We start from the raw sequence: 26,140 nt of genomic DNA, 5'->3' as shown, positions 1-26,140 counted from the left end.
CCTCTCTGGGGACATTGGTCAACATCCTGTCCCTTCCAAGGAGGAGAACTGACTAATCATAGATACATGAAACATCTGCCTCTACCACCTTGCATATGTGGATCCATCACCAAGCTGGTACATGGACTCATGGCTCCTACTGCTCTGCATAAAAAACAGTTATATATGGCTCTCACGACAGGGTGTTTTATGACAGGAGCTTGGCAGGGGTTAACCCATTTCCCTCTAAAAGCATTAAAAAAAAAACAAATAACTATATATTTTTAAGGCCCCATAAACACTCGTCTGGACTTCACCATTGGGTGGGAGAGGGAGGAGTAGGGGGCAACACATCCTGTAGATTCTTTGAAATTTCTGAATACTCACTATTTATGAGCATTTTTGTTTCTTTGTTTTTTTCCCCTCATGACTAATGATTTAACAGCTTACCTGGGGGCCCTTTGGCCCTTACAGTTCCAACCAGGCTGTCTTCAGGAGCATCTTCGGGGACGGAAAAAGCATACCGGGATCTCTCAAATATGGCAGGGGCCAAAGTGGTCTGAAGGATGTGTACTGTGACAGCTGCATTGATGGCAGAGGAAAGACCACCTCCATCCCGTGCAGAAATAGTCAGGAAGAGTGCAGAGTGTGCCAGGTGACTAAGGGCTGAGATCAGGTAAATAATTCCTGAAACCATGCAGAAATAAAAGAGTAACAAAATAAGTTAAGGATGCACTCTGCCAAATCTAGCAGGATGTCAAAATGCCTTCAACAGGTACCTGTGCTCTAAGAGAGGACCAGACAATGTTGACAAAAAGCTTTTCAAGAGTTTGGGAAATTAGTAACTTTATTTCAAACAAGATTTGCAGAAACATCTGCAAATCCACACAGGAGGCAGTTAAGTCCCCAAAATACCAATCTTAGGAGCAGTGGGCTCTGTTGGAATTATCTGGGAAGCAATCACCTGCTGTCTGGTTACAAGTTTCTGGTAAAATATCCTGTTTCTAAGGCAGATTCCATCTGTTGAATTTGCAAGCTGCTACCAATCATGTTTTGTCTAAAGTACGCTAAATAAGTAATTATTTGAAAAGAAAATGCAATGTTTTGTCCAGAAATACAGTACTTTGGAAGTGCTTTCCTCAAAATAAATACATTTTCATCCTTTAACTCTGATGAACGAGACTAGCTGTCTCCAAATACATTCTCCTCTGACTGCTAAAATAAGTCTTTAGTAATATCAGATAATTATGCTTGATTTTCAGCTACTCTGTATGTTACTACAGTAACCCACATCTACATTAGCAACTATTATTACTTAAGATGGTAGTATGGATAGAAAGTATGCACAAGGCAGCAATCCTGGCCCATCTTCTGCAGTAAAAGCTTGTCTAAACTTCAAAGAGAGCTTTGTTTGAGAAAAGACAACTTCTCAGTATTGACAGTTACATCCAAAATGTTGGTCTCTATGGGATGTTCATAATGATTCACCACTTGCTATTGCTCCATGTTAGTGATTGTCCTTTGCAAACAAATTAAGGATTTATAAATGAAGACATAAAAACACTGAATAAAACATTAAACCTTAGAGCATTTTGAAACATCTGGTCTAGATGAAGTGAACAAAATACTTAAAAATGTAGGGCAGCACACTAGATTATAGGGCAACATAGCAGATCACAGTATGTTTATTACTTCAACAAATTGTATTACTTCAGTAAATTGTATAATTAAATAATAACCTGTGGCACATAGTTAAATTAGACCAGGTGCATTCAGCCAGGTAAAAGATGGAAGGAAAAAAAAAATGTAATTATGCCCTAGAGAGCATTAGCATTATTTTGTCTGTTGCTGTCCATCATCGTCTCTATCACTGAGCAGAAGGAAAAACACTTCCACCTGTTCTGAAAGGAGGACAAAAATTCCTCAGTATTCAAAGACTCTTGTGGAGGGGGGGTTACAGAGTTTGCAACACACAGAGAGACAGTTGCAAAGTAAGGTTTTAGACATGAAAATGAAGATGAGAGGTGACCAAAGGAAATTCTTCTTAGCAATAAATGAGTTAATAATTATTAAGTGTACACTAAATGTAAAAATAGCAGTGAGCTTCTAAGAATGGAGGTTGTAGCAAATTCAACCAATTCAGCTAATAGGGACCACTTTCTATATATCAATGGATATTTTTAAGAAGGTGCCACTGCTTTTTGCAGAAACTAATGAGACCACAAAGCCTCTAACAGCTTAGTAAAACCAAACTTCAAAGCTTTGCGCTACCTTCATAATTTCCTGGCTCTCAGTACAGGTTTAGTAGGGATGATGTTTGGCATTCATGCTAGTTAATGAGTGGTCCTATTTGTCAGGGTAAATTAGACGCAACCCAAACTGCCTTAGGAGAATCAGTGAAAGATTCAACTACAATATATATTCTGAAAATTGAGTGTGAAGCCACAACATTAATTTGCTACAATGCACTTTAGGCAGAATAATGGAAAATGCATAAAATCCTTATAAATATTCAAATTGGAATGCAGTATACTTTCCAATTACACTGCCAGGACATTATAATAACAAACTGTGTCTTGACATGCAACGATCTTCACGATCAAGGAAGAATATTTTCCACTAACCACAAAGGACACTTACACCAGGGTGACAAACCACAGTAAAAACTCAAAAGATACAGATAGATTATATAGATTCAGAATTCATTGCTAATCCAATTCCTAGGCCAGTAACTGATGCAATTCCAAGAATCAACCTTATTTTGGATTTTTTTTTTTTTTTTTTTGGGGGGGGGGGGGGGGGAGGGGCAGGGGGTGTCTTCTGATGATTGGGTTTTACGATTAGTTAGCTTAACAAAGTAGTATTCCGGGGACATAAACTTCTGGCATTTCCTGAGGTAACGTGAGTAACTGTGGCTTGAAGGAAAAAGGTTTTTAACCTTCTTTTCCCAGAGGTTAAATGTATAAGCATGGATTTTAAACGTTGTTGCTGTCAAATTAAATGAAACCATCAAATGGACTGTATTTTACTAACTTGACCAATTCACTATTGGATATTTTTCTATTGAAAAGGCCAAAAATATCATGTTGGAATATTCAAGATATATGTGAAGAGTGGGAAAACTTCTACAGAAAAGCATCACGTTGAAATTTTTACTCTAAAAGCAATAAATAGTGAATCAGAACACCCCTTAGCAATAGGTGGAAAAAAACTGCTCTAGTCTTGGAACTCTGATGACTTTGTGGAACAGAAATATTTCAGAATCAAAATTACTTCTCTGCTGACCTAGACAAAACACAGATTAAAGCACAGTCCATGACAGTTCAGACTGCTACAGAAAGGAGTCAGGAAAGAAAAGGTTTTTTGTTCCTGTTCTTCATGCTTTTGCTGTGCCCTAGACAGGGAAGAGGCAAGTATATCTCAGCAATTCAGTCTTCTCTTGCAGGACCAAATATGAACTAACAACTGGCAGATTCCAGGAAAAAAGTATGTGTTCCTGATGGTTTCTTCCAGCCTCAAAACTATAATATGTTGGAAATTTTATAACTTGATTTTAGTTTCTATTATATACATTCTGTTTCTTTCAGTATTTGTATGACTAGAGGTTAGCTTTGAGTCTGATGACATGGATTATAACCTACACAGACGTTTAAGACAGCTCTGTCATATACTGGGGAACATGACAAATTAAGCTCTAGGACAACTGTTTAATAGGAAAGAAGCTGCAGAAATAAACAGCACCTAGGACTCTACTTTCTATTTAGTTCGGTAAAAATCCCAGACTGGCTAAAATGGACAGCCATGACTGCTTGGGTCAAAAAGAGCTGCCAACATATCACAGAGCAGGTTGTCTAGGTGTATTTGATCTGCTGAAGCATGGTGGGGGAGAACCCCTGGTACTACATTGCAAAGACTTCTTTCTGTCTTTGCCCACAGGGCTAACCATAAGATACACAAGGCAGGATCCAGCTGCCAAAGTCACACATCGGTGTGCAAAACTCAACAGGTATGCCTCCACTAAATAGCAGACTGCAGATGAGTCATAATTTTCCTCTCTCTCTCTTGTTCTGTGATTAAGAAAAGACAGCGGGTTATTATTGTTATTATTACTGTAGTTATTTGCAGCCTTGAATTTGTGGCTTCAGAGAACTTAAAAGATAATTGGGTTGCTGTGGTACAAGTATACTCTTCCATTATGAAGAACAGCTTCCAGGAAGGCTAATGATGGAAAGGGAACAACGCAGTGGTTAGACAGCTCCTCTCTGAGGAATGCCTTTTTAAGACCAAAGCTCCCAGTGTGGGACCACACAGACAGAAGCGTGGTTCTACTTTGAGAAGTTACTGCACGAGAAGTGGCACCTTTTTCCTTATGGCTTCCCATATATATGGACAGGCTTATCTGCTGTCTTCAATAACATTTAATTCCCACTTCTAAAATTTATTGTTTATATTACTGCACTGCTTTGAAGATTTTACCTTTGATAATTCCTCATTCTGCAGAATGTGCTGGAATCAATTCTGGCTCACAGGTGAGCAATTATATAATTAAATTCCAGATGAAATGTCATCATCCAGCCTCACTCACATATTTGTAATCCTTTGTTCTTGAATAGATCTTCATGGGTGTGATTGACTGTGGATTTGAACCTTTATAAATCATAAATATGACCCAGAGAATGCCTATAATGATGTGCACACACATTTTAGATAGAGCTGCAATTGCCACAAGGTGTGGTTTGGGAAAAGCTCTGCATCAAGGCAGGTTAGCTCAGCACAGCCACACTGAGAGGTGAAGACGTCTTGCTGTAGGACAATCTATGCTTACTAGCTAGTGTAAATTGTTATAACAATCCAGGGATTCAATATAGTGCTGTGAGAGCTAGTACTACTGAAGGGTGAAGTCATGAGTGCCAACTCTTTGACCCGCTTCACGCTTCCTCCCTCATGACACATGCTAGGGCACTTCCAAAAAGTTGTTCTCCGCTTTGTGCCTATACAAAAACAAAGGTGAAACAAAGCTAATGTTTGCCCTGAACATGCAAACACAGTACTGAAAAGCAGGATTCTGTGGCACCAGCCATTCTCTGGCAACATCAAAGTTCCTCTTGGATTTGATTTTGCTGCTCTTATTTTTGTTGAGCTGTGTTCTGCTTCCCCAGGTGGGTTTGCTTCTGTGTGCTATTCCTCAAGGGTTATATGTACAAGACAGGCCACATGTAATGGTTCTGTTAAAATATATTCCTGGTCTTCTCCATGACCCTATGTTCAGTCTTAACATTACAGCAGCATAGATCAAAGTAGGCTCACTCACCAAAGTCATATTCTGTATAGAGGAAACAGTGCTAAATATTCCAATAGGATTTTCATGTAAGCTTTTGGCTGACCACTTTGAAAATGTAGTTGTTTTTCCACACGGTCTTCAAGTAATCAACACAAAAAAACAACTCTACATTTATAGCCATTAGTAGGGAAAAAAACAAAAACATTTTTCACTAGTCAAGCATTGAAAAGGCAAAGATATAAATCAGGACACACTAGCTTCAGTAACATAGTCTGGATCACATAGAAATTGTATTTATTTCATTAGCTTCTATTTTTCTCATTGTTCATGGAATAAAAAAAAGCAACTTCAGCACACAGGAAGAAGAATAAAGTTCAACAACAACCAATACTGTTTTTTCAGATGACGAAGCTGAATGCCCTAACAACTGTAGATGATGGCCATATTTCTTCAGCACATATCCTAGGATGGGACATGGTCTGACGCAGCTCAGACAGCAAGCAGATGGCAAAAAGGGATGTTTAGTTCATTACCTTGATTCACCTCCAAAGCTGGTATTGAACCTTCTGCTTAGTACCACATATAGGGTGGAACCGACCCACTGACCTGTCAGGAGTATGTCTTGCCCAACCTGTCACGCTAACTTCTTGGTACAGAGATGCACGTACAGCTTTGCTCTTCACATGTGGCAAAGAACTGTGCTAGAAAATTCACCTTGGAGAGGCAAATACAGTTAGGGGACATAGACTTTGCACTAACATTAAAAACAGCTTTGTTCTAGGGAGAAAAAGAGTGTTTGACATTTCTATTTGTTTGGCTCATTGCCTATCCTCTAATCCTAGCATGACACTTAGGTTCAAGCTTTAGCCATTCACCTGTATTTAAAACATGCTATTTATTTATTCATTTCAAGTGAAGCTGCATTCCTGATGGTAACCATAACAACATCCTGCAGAACACACTATTTGAAGAGCCAGTTTAATAACTGTCAGGGGAAAGGAAAGAATTAATGAGGAATTACGGTGTTATTTACAGTCTATTCGCATCAATACACACAGCTCCAGCTCATATGAAGTTATTTTTAAAAGCTTAATCTTCATGACACAAACACTGTTTGGAATTTCAGTGAATAAGAGGGCTATTTCAAGTTTGAAAGTATTCAGTATTTTAATGCTTCTACAGTAAATAACTGACTCAAGTTTTATCAGTTGCATATCTATATTTGTTTTTTACAGAATCCTCATCCCCCTGCACTGGCAATGCTTTAGACAGTGGCCCTTCTCTAGCAGATTCTTATGAAGCATCCTCTGTAAAACATTCTCAGGTGCAGGACAACCCTAAAACAGTGCTCATTAGTCACACACACACACACAAAAAAAAAATCATAATGCTCTTAAAAAGAGATCACCTCTAATGATTTCAAGAATTTGAGTTTAACAAAGACAAGTTTTTGAGACCACTGGTTATATCTTTTTTTTTTTTAATTATTTATTAGAAAAGTGTGGTTGCCTATTGATTTCATGAGAGATGGTGAACCCCAAAGGTAGGCAAGACTGAGTATATCTAAAAGGTTTCAGATACAAGCTGGATCAGACCTATTCATAACTTTTAAGTTGGTTCTAAACGGAGTGTTTTATTTAACATGCTCTCAACAAAGAGCAGGCAAAACAAGCTGACTGTGCTCCCACCAGCTGCAAGCCAGGCAGCAGCACTCTGAACAGGTAAAAGGGAACAGGCTGGCCCCCCATTAGCAAGAAATGCCATGGCATTTGCAATGAAGCCACCAGTACACCTGCAGCTAACATGAGCAGGGAAGATGCTCCACTCTGACTGAAACACTTACAGAAATATTAAGTGAAATAAAGCCTTATGGCTCCAGCTTTATTCAGGTGACTGTAAAACCTACCTGAAGGCAAACAGATCCAATGGTGTTCAAAGCAAAGGAAGAGCTGAAGTAGGTCTTACTGGTGACCCAATCAATTACAATTCCTCACCTACTTTGTGAAGCCATTGCTTCATTTCATTTCTTTTTGACATTTAAGTCAAATAAAATGCTTTGCTTGATCCCCTTCCTCCCATGTTAAATTTCAACATTAAAAAAAAAAAAAACACTCAAATTTCCCACAAGCATATACGCTGTATATTCTTCAGAAAACTGTCAAGTTAAACATTCAGCTCCTCAAAATGCATTTCCTACAGTGCATATTAAAAAAAAAAAAAAAAAAAAGCACCTAGAGATGGCTGCACTGACTGTTTGTCATATTTGTTCATTACTCTCTCACAATTTCAACCTGCTATAAACCTCACAGGACAGGACTAGATTCCCCCCCACCCCCCACCTTTATTTTTTTGGTTAGTACAATGATAATGTTAGTACAACAAAGGCTCCTGTGACTCACCATAGTACACTAAAACTAAATTCAACACAGAAAAAGCAAGTATTAATTGACATCACCTTTTCTACTTTCCTCTACTACCACATGTTTAAGTTATCCTTCCCTATCACAAAAAAAAATAATAAAAAATCCAATTTCTTAATAAAGCCCCACATAACTGAAAAGACCCAATTTGCTATTGCATGGTGATTTCATCCTGACTTGTTTTGTTTTCTTTAATCTAACATAATAACAACACAGAGTACACTCATTCTCTTTGTAGGTAAGCAGGTAACACTTCCACATGACAACTGAGTTTAAAAACAAGCAAACAAAAAATCAAAGCATTTAACAATGAAGTGGGCTGGACTCTTACCCAACAAACAGCTGCATTTTTAAAGACAAGGCAGAGCCTTCCCCGAGCAAAACACACAGCTCCAGCACTGCCTCACCACCCCTACCACACCACTTTTGATTGCTCAGCTTACTGAAGTTTTCCGAAAACATCTTAGTCGAGGACCTTTTCGACCAAGCTGCCAGCTTGCAGATTTGAAACCAGTTAAATGCACAACCTGATAACAAATCTCCACTGCTATGGCAACCAGAGATAATATTACTTTGAAGGCACTATGCAAAAAGATGCACGTTTCCAGAACAGGTACTGACTGAAGCATAACATAAGCACAATAAAATAGATTTGCTGATCTTGTATTAAATTAAGAGCATTAAAAAACATTCCAGATACTCATCTTAATCCTCACAAACTGATTTTCTACTACATGGACTCCCTACCGTGTTCAGTTCAGCAGTCTAGCAGCATGAAGGCATTTTGCCAAGCCTATTTGTTCTGTGTGACTTGGCGCTTTTTTCTTCAAGTTAACTGAGAACGTGAAGGAGAGCCTTCACTTTTCGAGAGAGACCAACTGCAAGGCTCCAGGACTGCCACCTCCCTGAAAACTAAATACTGGACAGTCTCAGGAAAGAGGCAGTGAAGTACAAACCGCGTTTATCTATAGCTGCTGATTAGAAAGACAATACCACCAGTACTTTGTTCTACTGAAATGGAAGAGAAAATAAGAACATGGTGTGCTCATTGCCAGCAGTAACTGGTTCTGTACCTGAGACCTATACAATCACTATTAAAGAAACATGTTGATCGCCTGAACTTAACTGTATAAACCTTGCATTATTTCTCTCCTCCAAAATGTGAGGTTTGAGTATAATCTTTTCCTCTTCTCCATTTTTTTCTGTCACTGGCCCACATCACCTGCCTCATGCAGACGAAGAGGTGTGGCAGTGCATCACCACAGCAGCTCGCTCTTTGTCTCAACTGGTGAATTCTCGTTTCTGAGACCTGACAGTGACAACTGAAGTATAAGAAAGGGGAGTGGGCTAGAGTATCTGGTTTTGGTAAATACTTCGCGTTCTGTTGTGCACAATGAATCTCAAGTACACATGTTGCCGCTATTGCGTTGTTGAGTTTTTGGCACAGAGCTCACAGGAATTTTTCTCTTTGTACATGATTGATTCTACTGAATTTTATTCATAAAAGAAAAAAAGAGCTATATACATGAAGAGTTGTCATTATGTATTTTTTTTTCATGCTGTTCTGCCACAGAACTTTCTTTCAGGGCCAAAATCTGCACTCTCATACTTATGAATTATAGCAAAGTTTGTATGCTTCAATGATAATATAATATTTCTGGTGTCCTTTATGTCAATAAAACAATATTTTACTCAATAGATGAGATCTCTGTGATAAAGGTAAAAGTCCACAAATTATTCAGCTGAGACCTCTAGTTTTTCCTTTGTGTCTTAACATGAATAAAATTCTTCAAAGTTAAAAGCCTAGTGAGCTAATCCAATGTCTGAGATATACTCCTCTAATTTACAGCATTGGTATCAATTTCATATGAAAGATCAGAAGATCAGAAAAAACAGTAATTGAAAAACTTCAGTTAAAAAATGTGGTCTCAAAATGTTCCAAAATAAAAACATTCCTAATTTTAAATGTTATTTTTGAGAACCTCTTCATATGTTTAGCAAATGCACAATATGTTGTATGAAAATGCCAAAAGTACTTTAAAAATAAACAAATTTTCCTACAATACTGTACGAAAACATCATTAATCATCATAAAAACAGCCTTGCTTTAAAAAGGATGTTTTCCTTTTCTTTTTTAAATGCATATTACAATCTGCTATATATTAAATATTGTGTAATACATGGAGTTCAGCAAAATGTAATCTTTTTTCCCTCCAAAAGAATTTTGGTATTTTAACTTTTATTTTCAACCTGTATTGTAATAAAAATCAAACAAGGCATTTTTAATGCAATGAAAATCTCCCAAAATGCAATTGTCAGACAATAGCATTTCCATTTTCTTCAGTAAAACAAAACTTGTCAACGTTCTTAACTGGAATTAATCTATTCTGGTGCTCTGAACCAAATCAAGAAGTTTGTTTTAACTCAGTTTGACATTAAATTGCATTTACATACGGTACCATAGTACAGTAATGGAAGTAGTACAGCACTAAATTGTATGCTGCCAAAGCAAGGAAAATGTACCAGTGGAAGAAACATTCTGCGCTAGTTATATTCTTAACCCCTCTTTTTGCTTCCATTACCAGACACCGTTAAAGAGACAAGATACTGCCTTTTGGCTAAGTTAGTGATTTTTACATTCTTAAACCTGTATGTTCTTCCTGTGCCTTCTTGCTTTATTCCTCTCCAATGGACTAAGACCCTAAACTGCCCTACATCTCTTCCAAGACATTTCAGTTGCATGCTATTCAGTTAAAAAGAAATCAGAATGCATCTTAAAGGATATATATATTTAAGGGATATATATTTTTGGCATGTTAAATTTCCTCAAAAGAATAGTTATTTTGCAGAAACTGTACTTTAAGCTGAGAATTTTTAACACTAAACTACCAACCAGCTTGTAAAAAGGCTGGTCTTTTGTACTCAGTACAGAGTTGTTAGCATAAGTAAGGAACCAAAGGTATCATGACAAAGGCCTGAACCAAGTATCTTCAAGTCAGTGGAGAGATCTCTTAATTCCTCATGGAAACAAAATTGGTAATATACAAGAAGGATAGTCATTGGCTCTGTTTTAAGCATCTAACATAGGCAGGATTCACAGAAACAAGAGCCTTATATTGTCAAAAGAAAGAAACAGAGAAGCTAGGATTAATGCTTATATTGCTGTAATGTCAACTGTGAATACTACCTTATCTAAATCATTTTCTTACTAGGTTTAAATCATTAATACCTTCAAACAAACACAAATTGATGTCTGTTGCCTTTTACTTCACCTTCATGCCAAAGTTTTCTCTGTATACAACAACCAGCTATGGGATTTGTTCTTCAAATATGAACAGACTGCTTATCTGAAGACTGCCATGCTGAAGTCACACTGGCCCAAAATAATTTTCAAAGACTATTATTAATTTTGTTGATGTGAAACTGCTTCCTTGAACCAGGATTGCAATGAGACGATAACCATCTTTTATCCAGCGCTCAAGAAGGGTATCACACTAAGATCCATAGAAAAATTAATTTTAAGCCCCTGGGTGAAAGAAAATAATAATGCTTGTAATATAATGGGAGTTGTAAATGCAGCTGTTAATCCCAAAGTCTTAAAGTTAAGCACTGCATAGGTTTTCTGCCACACTTCTGATTGTACCCTGTGACTTACGTTTTTAATTACCTGCTCAGCCATAACTATAAATACACTTTCAGATAGCTTGTTAGGTAACAATAGGGAAAATAAACTAGCATAGTCCAGACAGTTTCTTAGCCAGAAGAGCTCTTCAGCTTGCTCTTTTCTAATCAGTTCACAAGAGCTGTTCATAGATCATGCATAGATCAGATATCTACAAAAGGAAACATAACAAAGCCAAGATGTTGTATACACCAACATTAGAAACAAATGATAATAAGAGTCATGAACTAGCAGAAGAACCAGTTTACAGTTCCCTATCCATACATTTTTCTAGTTAAACAATTCTTAAAGTGTTTTTTTCTGTGGACAGTCTATCATCAATCAAGTGAAAAATACTTCATTTCAATTTTTATTGCATTTTCCTTTGAGAAAAAATGTTATTTACAAGAGTGTAAGAGTGTATCCCAAACAATAAATAGAGAAACTAAAAGCTAAAATAGCAAACAAGTGCCACTAATAAAGACTTGTTTAGAATTCAAAGAACCTTTTAAATGAGTATCTCTTGGCCAGTGGAAGGCTCTTCTTTCCTATTCCCACTGAATTTATAAACACATGAAACCCACGTGTCAGAATGCTTGAAACAAAAGATGGAACCCCTTCAAGCAGCTTGGATGTAGCTCAACCTCGTGAGCTCTATGTATCACAAGCACCATTGATATATCACATCCAGTCAGCATTTTACCAGCTGGTATGATACCTGTATTGTGACCACAGTGCACTATGCAAAGCTAATGGCTTTCTTGATACACCCATATAATTGCTTCAACAAAGCAACCGCCAGAAGCAATCCATAAAAGTGAAGAATTCCAGATACAGTTTTTATTACTTTGCCCATTTCTCTTCTAAAAATGAAAAGGGAGTTGGGGAAAAAAGTGCATCTTTAGTGAGCATTTTAAGTGCAGCATACCAAAAACATCTCTGAAGAACACTAAAATGAGATGAGTTTTTCAAATGCACAACCTAGATGCCATTACCTATGCTGTGGAGAGCAGCACCACCTTGCAATTATTTTCACGTACCATGCCACCACTGTGACAAACCACTAAGCCAAAAATTATTTTACATCTCATATTACTGAATATATCTCTGTCCTCTTATACCTGTAACACTACACATCTCCTTTTGGGTCCTCTAATAGTGAAAAACACACACACACAAAAAAAAGGCAAACAATTTGCATCATTGCAAACTGAAAAAAATGAAAAACAGATCAGTGACAGATTTCAAGTCCACAAGAAAGATCAGAATCCCTAATACCAAAACTGCAGTAATATCATGTTTGTCTTACGGGTTTGGTGATTTATCTCCTGAAGAACTTCTGTTCTAATCACATTTGTCTGTCGCCGTCTGTTCACAAAATGCAGCCCATGTAACTAGATGAAGTTCCACACATAACCTTCAGAGAGACATATCTAAACAGTTTTCACAGGTATTTAATCCACAAAGATTGCACAACTTCTGAGTAGCAACTTGGCAATTTTTATGCTTATTTTGTTTAAATATTGCCAGTCTAAAAATAATTATACATGCTAGTGATTAACCCTAAGCATGATTGTGAGTGCACAAGGAATATAAATACAGAAAACATATTCTTCAAAAAAAAAAAAAAAAAAGAAAAATAGAAAAAACACTCCCCACACCATCAATATTAATAAGTGAAAACAAAACACAGCCTGACCTCTTGAATTACTCGGGAGATCTGATTAAGTGCAATCAGATTCCAAGCACTACAATGTTGGGAATAGCGTCTCTAACCAAATGCTTTTCTCATCACGAAACATCAGTAATAATGACCTCAAGCTACTTCATCATGAATTTGGTCTGCCTTTGATAAAACACTATGATAGATCTGCAAGATAACGTTATCTTATATGTTCTCCATGATTAACGATGACATTTTTCCTATATAAAGTGCCAAAACTAAGAAAAAAAGGGCCAAAAGGTCACAATCTGAGGAAGAACCCTTTCAGAAGAAAGGGCTGCTGCACAGCCAGTTCTTCCAGCACAACCCACAGGGTCTCTCCAACCAGCCTACCGGTGCAGTTTTAAAGTGACCAGTTAACTGCCTGTGGAGATCCAGCTCCCTAATTATTGATTGACCTATATATTGTTGGCAACAGTTACACCCTAGAGGATCTGATTTGAAAGGCAGTTGAAGTTCACAGTTAAGTAAATTATGAAATAGCCAAGACAACCAGGCCAACTTCCTAAGAAGATTAGGCTCTTCTGTTCAACAGAATATTTGGGGAACCATACAAGAAAGTGAAAACAGGCATAATTTTGAAAGAATAGAGACTCATAGTAGTTCACATGCCAAACAGCTTATATATGCACACAATACACAAAGCCCCAAAAATTCTTTTAAGAATATAGAGTAATCCACTGTGCCAAGACCATCAGGAAGCAAAACTTTTGATGAGTATGTAGTCATAGCAGTATGCAAGGTCTAACTCTCTAGTTAAGTGGCAGCTGCAGCTTAGCTTTCACTCTCTGAAAGGTACCACGGGCATTTGTGGATACATGGTTCACGTTCCTTCTAGCTGACGTTGATAATTATTTTAAGATTAGAAAGCAGACTATACAGGCTGCTTTGTGGACACAAGAAGAGCAATTCAACCTGCCTGATTCAAGCTGCCTTAGGAAAAAAAAAATAATCCAGATTTGCCTTTGCCAAAATTGTTTTTTCGCCTTCATCATTGCACCTTTGTTGAACCTCCTGCCAGAAATTGGAAGCGGGAGGGTTCACTGCTGGAAATAAATGCAGAAGACACACTTCTGAAGCTAATCATTGAATCAAGCAGGGAGGCAGCTGGGTATGGCAGATTGTGAGCAGAACAGGAGATGCACTCTAGCACAATGTAGGAAAAGATTAGGAAATAGAGAGATGAAATGAAAGAAGCATCTCAAGAGGTCTTTTGCTCTATTGCTCTTCAAGAGTAAACTTAAAAAAAAAAAAAGATGAATTCAGATATTATTGTATAATTATTTTATTTATTTGTTAGAACGATGAATGGATTTCTGTCTGAAACACTGGTGAAGTGACACAATTGCTTGTCCTGTATTGTACTGACAAGTACTGTTTCCCTTTTTCCTGTTTATTCCAGTGAATAAAAAGACTTCGTGATAAACCTAAATCCTCCATCCTCCTCTAGAACTACTTTTCAGCAGAAGTTAAGTCTCAGCTGTATGACATGACTCCAGGTGTGGAAAAAAAGGAAAAAAAAGAAAGAAAGAAATCACACAACAACACGTCCTCAAGGAAGATATATATATATATTATTATAACCTTTCTGAATCACACAAAGTACCTGTAGTGGCATCCACTGTGACAAGAGAAGAAAATTCTCCTGGGACCAGTTCATACGTGACTACTCCGTATATTCCCAAATCTCTGTCTGTAGCAACAACACTGATGATCTCTGCTCCTGGCTGTGCGTGACTGCTGATGCTTGTCACATAGGTGGCTTGTTCAAAAACAGGTTGATTATCGTTAATATCTTCTATCTCTATACGAACAAAAGCTTGGGCACTCAGCCCTCCCTGTTGGATAAATCAGAAAAAAATAATTATAAATGCATACAATTGAATGACATGAATCTAGCTTCAGCACATCATTCAAGAACACACTGCAACACAACTGAGCGATGAAAACGTCTATCAAGAACAATTTAAGGTATGCACAGTAAATATCCCAAAATACTGAGTTCAGGCCAGCTACACACTGAGAACAGCTTCAGTATGCTCACTAACAGAATACAGTGCAAAGCCTGAACACAAAACTACTTTTGTTAACACCAACAAGCAGTACACACATCAATTTCTGCTAGTCTGACTTCACACTTGTTTACATTAATCACCTACATGCTGCTTATTCTTTCACAGACAAAAGTCAGGGCTTAGTAACTTTTTTCTGTCTATGAATTTTTCAGATTTAAAAGCGTGACCATTTTAACAGTGAATACAATACTTTTGCAACACTGATTAGGAACAGAGGCTGAGAGCAGACCACTGCAGGACAGCTAGAAGCCTACCTGCCAGGCTGCTGCATGGAAGATCCATTCTCAATTTACCACCCTGGCAGGTTTAAGCAGCTTTGCAGCATACTTATGTATACATACATACACACACACTGTATATAAATATGTAAGTATATATGAATGTAAATTTCATCCATATACAAATTATATAGTACATGCACATGTGTGTGTAAATATATATGTCTATGTACCCCCACTTCACGTACACAGACAGAACAAAACCAAATTCGACTGAAGCACATAGCTGAAAATATTTTTTCATGTCAAATTCATAACTGCTTACATAATTTTATTTCAAGCACGCCTGTGATTTTGAGGGAGAAGAGGTCTGACCATGCTTTCCAGGGGGCTTGGCTCAACTTTTCGGATCATGTTTCTTTCCCCTACGCTAATAGCTGGGAAAAGCGCCAGGCAGCATGCATTGCTTCAGTAAATGACCCTCTTTGCCATCCCAGGCTTGGCTGCTAGGCTGCTCTCACCTGGGTTGCTACAGGCACCCACATGGACCTCCCCTAAATACCACCTGCGCAGACAGAAAGCCACCTTTAGCTCTACAGCAAAATTGGAGAAGCAAGAAGAAAGTGCAAACTGGCTTATCACATTACACTGCAGTGAAATCATAATTTGCCATGGCAAAACAGTTTTGTGGCAATCTGGAAGAGAGTTCTGTGGGTGCTGAAGCATTGACCCCACAGGGCCCTGGAGTGAAACAAATGGCAATTTGTCTCTCATAGCCACATAGCCCCTGCAGATCAGTTGGGAGGAGGGGTTATACTTAGGTAGCTTTTTCTTAAAAATATATAAAATAAAAACTCACAGCAAATTCTGTGGCAGTGATGTGTATAACATAGGCTTAAACCATCAGATGCATGTGTACCTTGCACACACCACACACACTGCATCAAGGCACAGCTGGAGGAAGGACCCTGGGAGCATGGTGTTGGGATCAATTAGTCACTTACAGAAACTGCTGAGACAGACGGGATGCTGGCACATACAAATGACAAGCTATGCTGTGCACATCCAAACTTCATTTTGCAATTGCAGTACTGGTGATACACAACATAGCTTGTAGAGATATAAAAAACATCTATATCCTATGTCTTGATTACTTTCATGAAGGTTGGGTTTAACAGTATCTAATGATTTAAACTCATTATTATTTTTTCTTGCAGTGTAAGAATGTCTCCGAAATTATTTTTGAGTTTATTACTCACACAAGATGAGAATTAATTTTGTGGAGAAAATATTAGCGTTCTCCCCAGCTTTCCATCGGGATTTTTGTTTGACTTTGTGTAGTAGCAGTATCCCTGTTGGGTGGTAGTTCCATGAAAGCTCAGAAAATTAAGACTGTGCCTATATTTCACCTCAAAACTAGGAGATCTGGCCCACATCCTCCTTGTGGCACACTTGGGTTTTCTTCTGAGGAAAGCAAGGCCACAACAAGCCATGGAGCAGTCAACCAGCACCTGGGGAGCAGGGCAAGGCACTGTACAAAACAGTTGTGGACTGCCAGAACAGTTGTGAATCACGGCACTGAAATGGGGAACAGGAGATACGCGTATTTAGTGGGCTTACTGCCTCCACCCCAACCCCGCTGCAGTGTGAGCATTTCCCCAAGGTCTTGATTTCCTTGAGAAGGAGATCACTGCACAGGACCTAAAACCTATGTGCTCTGTTGAAGCCCACAGTCAGAAGATGCCCTGGGGCTGCAGCTCCACAGCTTTCAGGTATTCTAGGAGAGGAATTAGAAATAATGTTTTTAAGGAAAGTGAGTGGGCCAAGGAAGAAATTAGGTCAAGACTATAAAACATCTAAAAAGAGGAAAGGTTAGAGCAGCATGAAACCAAACTGCAAAAAAGCTCATGATAATGTGTTTAGCTGCTTCTTCCAAGTCTCATTATTGCTAAACAGACATGAAAAACCAAAACCCTCTCCAGAGGATTTATATTTATCCTATGGTGTTATGTAAAGACTGTAAAATATTTGGAAATAGAGTCAGTCTGGCGATATGGGAGAAGCAAGTTGGAGACCTACTAACTACTTAATCTCCCAGAAGAGACCGAATCTTATGATGGAGACAGACCCTACTTTTCCTGAAGCGTCAGTGTATTCCCTCACATGAGTCAAGAGCAATATTAACTTGGTTATGGCACAGTTCTTGCTCTGGCTATGAAAATCTTTAAGTAACATCCCCAGTGAGAAGGAATAACTGCTTCTATTTCTAAACACATGGATATATCTACTCAGAGGCAAAGCTGATCTTCCAAAACATGAAGGCTGATTTAAACAAGTATGTTGTTGACAGAAAATTACATTTGTCAAAACATATTACAAGCAACAAAAAGCCACAGTTCATTTTGAAATCCTGTTTCTCAAATGTTCAGATATTTTAACTACTGTTTTGATGTGACAAAAACTAACAATTATGTAGGCTAGTATAAGAATCCTGTGATTCTAGTGGCCCATACAGTAAGAATAGGACATACAAAGCTACCACCAAGTCAAAATAACCATGAGATATATTTTCTTTTCTTTTACAGGACTTGTAAGAAAATATAAAGCTATTAGTACCCCTCTTCATTATCTTTAAAAAAATATTTGCCTGTAGCAGGAGAGATGCTTGAGATTAACAAGTAGTAGAAGCAATGCTGTTTTGAATAGCTCTGTTTGGTCTTGTTGACATAAAATTTTTAAGAATCTGTCAAGATTTCCACTACAGTATCCAACCTTTTTGATCATTGAATGGTGCTGTCAAATTCTTGATCCCAACTGAATTGTGATATACAGGATCTCTAATATGAAAACATGTTTTCTTTTCTTTATTAAACCTAGAAGATGGTATGTAATCTTCAAGTCCCCATCCTGTCGAAATGGAGAGGATCTGCCAATTATTTCACAAGCAAAGCTTCTAAAGAAGTTAAAGCTTTTGAGTGTTGAGTGCTTATCTCTACATTAATTGCTTCAGTGTAAAATACAAAGAAAACTGGACAAGTATTGTGTTTGCTAAAAAAAAAATAAAATCAACAACAAAAAGGATGAAGAGCAAAATCTGTCTCTATACTCAAAGACAGCATAAGAGCCAATGAGGCTTCAGTATCATTAGAAGTTCTTCAGAACCTAAATAAATATCAGCCTACATAACTGGCCGAGTTGAAGTGTTTAATGAACTGTTGTTCATGTACCTCTATAAAAGTGAGCTGTAACATAAAAGTTAGTAATAGCATACTCTGTGTTGGTAGGCAATTTCATGATCTGCTGTAAATGAGTTTGAAAGAAAAGATACACTTTTTTTTTGGGGGGGGGGGGGGGGGGTTGGGGGGGGGGAGTAAAAGTACTGCTATACTTCAGCCCTGAAGCCTAAACCTGATCTCTTCTTTCCATGATAAAACTTTCACTTACAATCTCAAGACAAATTGAAAATTATGCCAGCTTTATTTTTTTTAGTAGGGTTTTTATTTTTATTAAAGGAAAAGATCTTAAAAAATACTCTTACTGTTCAGGTAAGATGTTTACCTATTTGTCTCACAGTATGTCAACGCTCCTGTTGTGAACAACAGAACTCAAAGACTTTATATGCAATTACTTACAAAATGCATGGTTCAGCAGGAACCCAGGCACAGTACTGTGGTACTGTGTAATACTGCAAGGCAGCTTTAACCATGTATTCTGTGACAGCAAGGTCAGTTAATGCACAATACATAAAGCTCAATTTTTTCCTCTGTTCTTAATTTTTTAAATATGTGCACTTTGGCTATGCAAGCATTCTCAGTATTTTAGCTGAGTTTTGAAAAACTGCTTCATAACAAGGAGCAGGTGACAACACCCAGTGTAAGGCCACACATAATCCTGAGTAAATTCAGTAAGTAACCATTTTGAGTATGCAGCACACAGATGTGATTCATAATGCTCTATAAAACCATACCTTCACATTTAGCAGATGCACTTGTATATGCAAATAGATGTGACTACTTTATGATCTACTTTAAAAAACTGTCATTAAAAAGTCTTAGTTTCTACAAGGACATCTGATTTTGAAGTAGTTTTCAGCATCCAAAAGAAATCTGATCTATTCAAAAGCGGTTTTTCAGAAAAGGATGACGACTAATGACTCAAAGATAAAAAAACTAGAAAAGCTACCAATTAAGCCTTAACTTAATACTAATTAACCACAGATGAAAAGAAGCATTCTTGTTTCTTTTATATGGCATTCCAGGTTTTCAGTTTTTCAGCTGCTACATTATCTCTGCAAAAGGTTCAACATGCCATATGCAGGCTGCTTTGCTCCCTCTGACCCCAAATAGTAGGCGTATCTGGGTTACAGGGTATTAAAGGAGCTCTTTGTGTCATTGTCCGCCAGCAGCCTGAAGCGGGAGGACAGGGAAGAAGGAGTCCAGACTAGCTGATGAGAACGCAGGATAGCATCCTTCCCCACTGCATCCCAGATTAAGTAGTCAAGGCTTCCCAAGGGCTGCAGGACACTCACCCACACTCCAGAGCCAAGGCAGAACCAATTATCTTTGGCTCACTTCCAGAGGAAAACAAGCAAGATGAGAAGTCACTGTGGCACAGACTTTCAAACAAGCCCACCACCACCATTCAGTGACAGCTGTCAAATCCTAATGAAGGGCAGCCTTACCAAAGCTCTTAAGAACCTCACCTGCAAGAAAGGGCAAAAACAAAGTAGCCCACCTTTTACAAAGAAAAAAAAAAAAACCAGGTTTGGGGTTTTTTCCATCATCTGAACTCTCATCATGGCATACAAATTTCTCCTGGATTCCGCCATAGCCAAGCATGTGCTTCTAACAAACTTAGTCTTATGGAGAGACTTTACAGAAACCACACAGATCCAGCTGGGATTGGACACGTTTAAGCCCATAATGATGCATACAATCCCACCACTGCAAGGATGTGGTATGGCACCCCTTACACTGTGAGGGCCATAGAAGCACAACATCCTGCCTGTCCTCTGCAGTTTTTGAAGCTTCCTGGCACGCTGATAAAGAAATGGTAGACTTGTACATGCACTGCATTATCTAGAGAGGTGTTTGTTGCTGGAGCTGGAAAATCCCGAGAGCAACCTGTGCAAGCATAGGTCTTCCCCATTTTTGAGGGGAAAAACTGCATACGCCAGATCTTCAGAATGTTGAAGCTGGACATGCTCCTGAAGGCCTCTCATTGTGCACCATCAACCCCAAAATTGTGCAACTTGGAGATTTTGGCTTTGAAAACCAGACAACTATTGTCCCTAAACAGATGATATAGGTGCCAGTAGGTAGAATTTAAACTAGCATTATTCCAATTAAGTTTCCATGGACCATAACAGGCTTTGTTTTTGTTTTGATTTTTAAACATCTGCAAGCATTACTATTGTTGAAAGAAAAAGAAAGATGACAGGCATAAAAATGCAAATAAACAATAGGATTGAAATATGCATGATACATAGCAATAAAGTTTGCCACCATACAGCAGCAAAAACATATGCTGTAAAAAATAAGCTTTCCTGTATGAGAATGAATTCATGTTAGGACTAAGATAGAATCACTTAAAAGGAGTAATGGAAGCATAAATTTGCATATGTAACTGTTTGGACACCCTTGGGCAAGCAGGAAAACACACTGTATTAGTACCCACCCCAGTCATGTTTCAAAAAGAAACAAAAAACATAAGCAGCAAAACTTATCAGATCTAACTTCCACACATTCAAATGGGAAGTAGTAGCAACTTTGTTCCCTATGCATTTGAAAACACTTACTAGAACTCCTGTTTTTCCATATTTTCTTTTTGTAATACTTGATTTCACAGGAAGTTTGATCTAAATCTCTCAATTGTTTGTGAAGTTTTCCAAAATAAAATTTCTTTAAAATAAAATCAGATGAAGGCAAACATTTCAATTTTAGTATCAATACAAGAAAGTATCTGACTAGAAGTTCAAAGACTCCTGAAATGCCTACCGAAACTCTGATCTGTCACAATTGCAAAACACAGCTGTTTGCAGCTGGGACTAGCTGGGTGTAATTCCAGTCAGATCTGGTGTGCAAATGACAAGCGTGTGACCCTTGCTATGGGAGCAAAATGTCTATCTTCCACAATCCATGTACAAAGGCCCAAAAGTAGGGCTAAATGCAGATGCCATGGATACAGTGCAAACTTTTCTATAAGCTAGCTACATGACTTCTTTCCATATAAAAGCATTTCAAGGAGGAGGACCAGATACACGTGTGAAGTGAGAGACTTTGGAACCCAAATCAGTGCTGTCAGTTGATAAAGCTAACACTATGACCCCACTTAAGTCAGTACGATGGCTCCCACATACTCACAGGATGTTTATTTAACACCAGTTTAACAGAACCTGCTTTGTGCCTTCCTGTCCATGGGCTCTTGTGGGCCATTTCAGTTCTCCCATTACTGCTTCTAAATAGGGCATAAAAGACAAAACCAACAAGATCCAAAACCATGTAATGGAGCAGGCATGAACAGGTGGAAGAAACTGATAGCCCTGCTGTAAGATTAGCTGAGCACCACCTGGAAAACACTTTTTCTCCTCATTTCTAATTAACTTTGTTATTTTCTCTCCTCTTCATCTCTCTTCCCTCCTCTTTGTCAACAGTGACCCTTCACTCTTCCCCCAACTTCTTTGTATGTGTTTCTCCCCTGATCACAGCCTCCACCTTGAACTGCACACCTAACACATTTAATCCATCATGAACAGCAGCAGAGTGCCAGGAGATAAAATAACCCACTACAGTTCCGCTGTAGAGGTGGCTGGTGGCTCAGCATTTTTTCAGGCATACTGGAAATTTTGAAAGGCAAATATTGATTTTTGGTGCTTCAGTATTGAGGTGTCAGATGACCTAATTTTTTGAAGTGCAATCAATAGAAACTGTAAAGTGCTGGGTTCCAGTAAAAAGATCAGGTCTTGTCTGTCACAGACAAGGGAATCAAAAATTGAATCCTCCTCTCCATTACTGAACTACTGAAAACAAGGTCCCTAAATGGAGATAAATCACAGACCTATCTTAAAAATGAAACAATCTATAGTTTCAATGCATTGCCCATTTTCCTATAACTTTTGACATGAAGAGTATCATCAAAGCAACAATTTAAGAAAAAAAAACTTTTCTCATGTAAAAAAAAAATCATGTAAACCTATTTTCTTTTAGATTTTCAACGTACATGTTCTTTATACAGATCCAAAACATGTGAGGACCTGCACAAAACCAGCACTGGATGTAGGAGAAAAATGAAGCTATCAGCTATTGCAAAGTAGTTTTCTCGTGTTTTGTATAGTATTATTGACTGCTTTATTCTTCAACTTTTTGATATCTGTACTTAGGTGTACACTATGAAATTTTGCCTAGAAAGGAATTTTGAAGACAGAAATTACATCCCAGAGAAATTCCAAAATGGCCACAGACTTCTGCTGGAGAAGTTTCAGACATTGTCCCAAAAAAAGACTTAAGTTCAGAAGTAATCTGTAAGATAGAGTTGTATGTCAGGAAACAAACAAAAAGTGATATGATGCTATTTCTCCTCAAAAAGAAAACTATAGAAAGAACATATTGCGAAAGGCAGTATTAATGTAAAAGAATGCTTCTGTAGCCTCTGAAATAAACACTGATTAGTCACTGTTAAAGAAAAATGCAGGTGCATTACACACATACATCCAAATTCAACAGCATACAAATATACCCTTGACCACTACATCCTCTGAACACAACAAATAGCACCAAGCACCAACTGCAGCAAGTCCATCTACTCACGAATACAGAAATCACAATACACTGAAGAAATTTGGAGAATTATAATGAAAAGCACATATGTTTTATGAAAAACTTATTTCTAGAAAAAACAGCTTTTTCAAAAAGTGTATACTAGATAGCTTAGGACTACTTTAAATGCAAGCATAATATTTGAAGTACAAAATAAAAACTTTATAGACAAATTTTTTTTGATGTTTTTCAGCTCAACTTGTACTGTAAAACGTGACCTGAATAATATGAATCCCTCAGTTTAAAACAGTTGTTAAATGTGATGTTTGCAAACAGCCAGTAACCTTTCTCTTCAGTCTTCTCACAGTTCACTGTGAAAGAAAGTAAGAAAAGTAGTGAGTGGTCTCCTTTCTGGGCACCTTGTTGCCAACAGCCTTCAGATGGTTTTGTGATCATCACTAAATGAAGCAGAGAGTTATTTTCCCCTTCTTTTTGAGGAGACACTTTACCAAAATCTTCTGTTACATGTCACCCTATAGAGTCCACCCCTGAGCAGCTTGATGTGTGATGTGAACAAACATCTCCACAGTATGTTTCAAAGGAAGACGATCTAAAAGAACAACTGCATAGCGCTCTTTACAGCTTTAGGCAGTTTTACCCCAGTGTACATCTGGATTTGACAAGCAGAACTCTTCTGAATTTTCAGTCCACTGGCCTGTCCAAGGAAATGGCCTGTTCTTCATAATGTTCTTTGTTGTTTTCACCATTCTTTTGACTCCTCCTTTACCCTGCTTTGGTTCACACTGGCCTCAAAGCATACAAACTAGGACAAAACTAAATGAAGGCACTCCATGATAGCACTTAATTCAGCTAATACACTGCAGTTGAAGTCCACCAGTCCTGAAAGGATCAGGAAAATCAACAAGGACTAACACATTCTAGAAATGTTTTTTTAATACCTCATTTAGGAGTGACTCTGGATTGCACAGTGAACTTTTTGAACTTTTATCAGTTTAGGTCAAAACTTGTTTAGTGAAGTATCATTCTGTCCTCTGTAGAGTCAAGAAAATTTATTCATAAATCATGCAATTTTCACATACTCCATTTCCCTGTAAGGGTACACACACAGCACATCCAAATTTGCAGATGTAGTCACAAACCTGGCATTACAGAAGGGCAAAACTTACCCCATCCACAGCTTTTACTAAGAGATCGTAAGTAGTTGGATCTCCTTCTCTGTCAATATCTTGAGACACACAGATTTGACCAGTACGGGGATCAATCTGGAAGGTTTTGGATTTTTCATAATAATGGAATCCATCATAAAGAAAATACTCAATTTCACCAAACTGGTCAGCATCAGCATCTGTTGCCTTGACCTGCAGGAAAACAGGAAAAATGAAGGCAGTTTTAAAGATGCCTTTGAAAGAGACTTTGTTTTAAAGATGCCTGTGTTTTGAAAGCAAACATGCATACACACGATGCCCTATGAGTACAAACATGCCCTAAGCTATCTGTTTACATTTTGTAAAATGACAACTCAGATGCTGACAGCATAATTACTGCAACAAGAATAGAAGATCGATTAGACCATGTTTGTAACATACTTGTTTATTTGTCAATAATCATCTCAATCAAATGAACATCCCTTAACTGGAAAAGACACGCACATTAAGCCATGTCACTAGGCCATACATTAAGCTACTCTCCCTTCCTGTTATTTTTATCAGCAGAGGTAATTCACACAGTTCTTGGATGAATTATCATGAATATTACATGTGCATAGAGAAGTGATGCAGGACATTCTTACTGAAAGTGTTGTCTGAAAGATTTCCCAGAGCTTAATTAAATCCTTAATTTAATCGAGGGCTTGGTGACACAGTGATCCATGAAAGGCAAGGGCTAGAGGGTGCTTTAATCTGCAGTCCTCTGCAGAGCCAGATATCTGCCAGCACCACTGAACACAGCCATCACCTGCATGCACAGCACGAAACAAAGGATGTATGGACTGCAGTAAGTTCCTGGGAGAGACCAGGTTCCCTTGATCCCAAGCACAGCCTTGGATAGAGTTACAGATGCTGAACAACAAGACCAACATTTTTTCAGCTCTATTAAGTACATTTAAAAAGCAGCATGAAAACTGCTGCAAATCCCAAACACTGTAAACAACTACTTTAAAGCAAGACTTCATTCAGAGGGATGTCCACCTGCACCAACAAAGCAGAAGTCAACAGTCATTAAAAATACTTTTAAAATGTTTTTATAATGTCAGAAGGCTTTGCCCATAAAATATACATATGCCCTATGAGAGGCTGAGGGAAGTGGGCTTGCTTAGCATAGAGAAGAGGTGGTTTGCAGGGAGATCTACTAGAAGCCCTCCATTATCCAAGAGGATGTTACTGAAAATACATCAGGGTCCCTCTTCAGGTGCAGGGCAGGAGGAAAAACAATGGTCACAAGCTGCAACAGTACTGTCTGGATGAAAAGACATACTGTTGCTATGAAGATGATAGAGCTCCCCGCCCAGAAAAGCTGAGGTCTCCATCTTTTGAGTTCCAAGACCCAAGGGGGGACAGCCATGAGCCGCCAGAGTTGTCTGGCCCCAAGACCACCAGAGACTTCCCACCAACCCTCCATCCACAGCCCAAGGAATGAACTCTGACAGGCAATGCTAGCACTGCAACAAGGCTGTGCTGCCTCACCAGCCACTAAAAAACAAATACATAGGACGCTGAAGTGTAAAGCTGTTGCTCTTCAGCTGAGGGGTAGATAGCTTAAATATTTGGCAAACAAAGAAGTATTGTACATTACAGCAATAAAATTGAAGGCACAAAGTCCCCGATTAAAAAAATTGTGCTGAGTTTGGCTTTCTTGTGGTATATGCCATCAGGAATTTTTTCACTTTTAAAATAAGATTTGAGATATCTGTAAACATAAGTACACAATAAAATAGACTGCATTTTTAGTTTGTGACTACTGGAGATACTTGAAAGGTTTCTCTTCTTCATCTGGCTTAATTTTCTACTTCT

The 26,140-nt window shown here is 38.1% G+C and overlaps 1 protein-coding gene across 1 annotated transcript in view; it reads right to left on the bottom strand.

Moving 5' to 3' along the window:
• Positions 1–26,140, bottom strand: part of DCHS2 (dachsous cadherin-related 2) — a gene marked incomplete at its 5' end in the record, with an annotated part of 106,167 nt that overhangs the window by 41,457 nt on the left and 38,570 nt on the right. The window contains 3 exons of the mRNA XM_082758633.1: positions 430–666; positions 14,671–14,902; positions 24,299–24,490. Coding sequence (XP_082614759.1) covers positions 430–666; positions 14,671–14,902; positions 24,299–24,490 — 661 coding nt within the window. The remainder of the gene's footprint in view (positions 1–429; positions 667–14,670; positions 14,903–24,298; positions 24,491–26,140) is intronic.

The sequence above is a fragment of the Aythya marila genome (assembly GCF_965140915.1).
Source record: "Aythya marila genome assembly, chromosome: 4".
NCBI classification, from domain to species: Eukaryota; Metazoa; Chordata; class Aves; order Anseriformes; family Anatidae; genus Aythya; species Aythya marila.
This window is presented reverse-complemented; position numbering and strand designations above follow the sequence as displayed.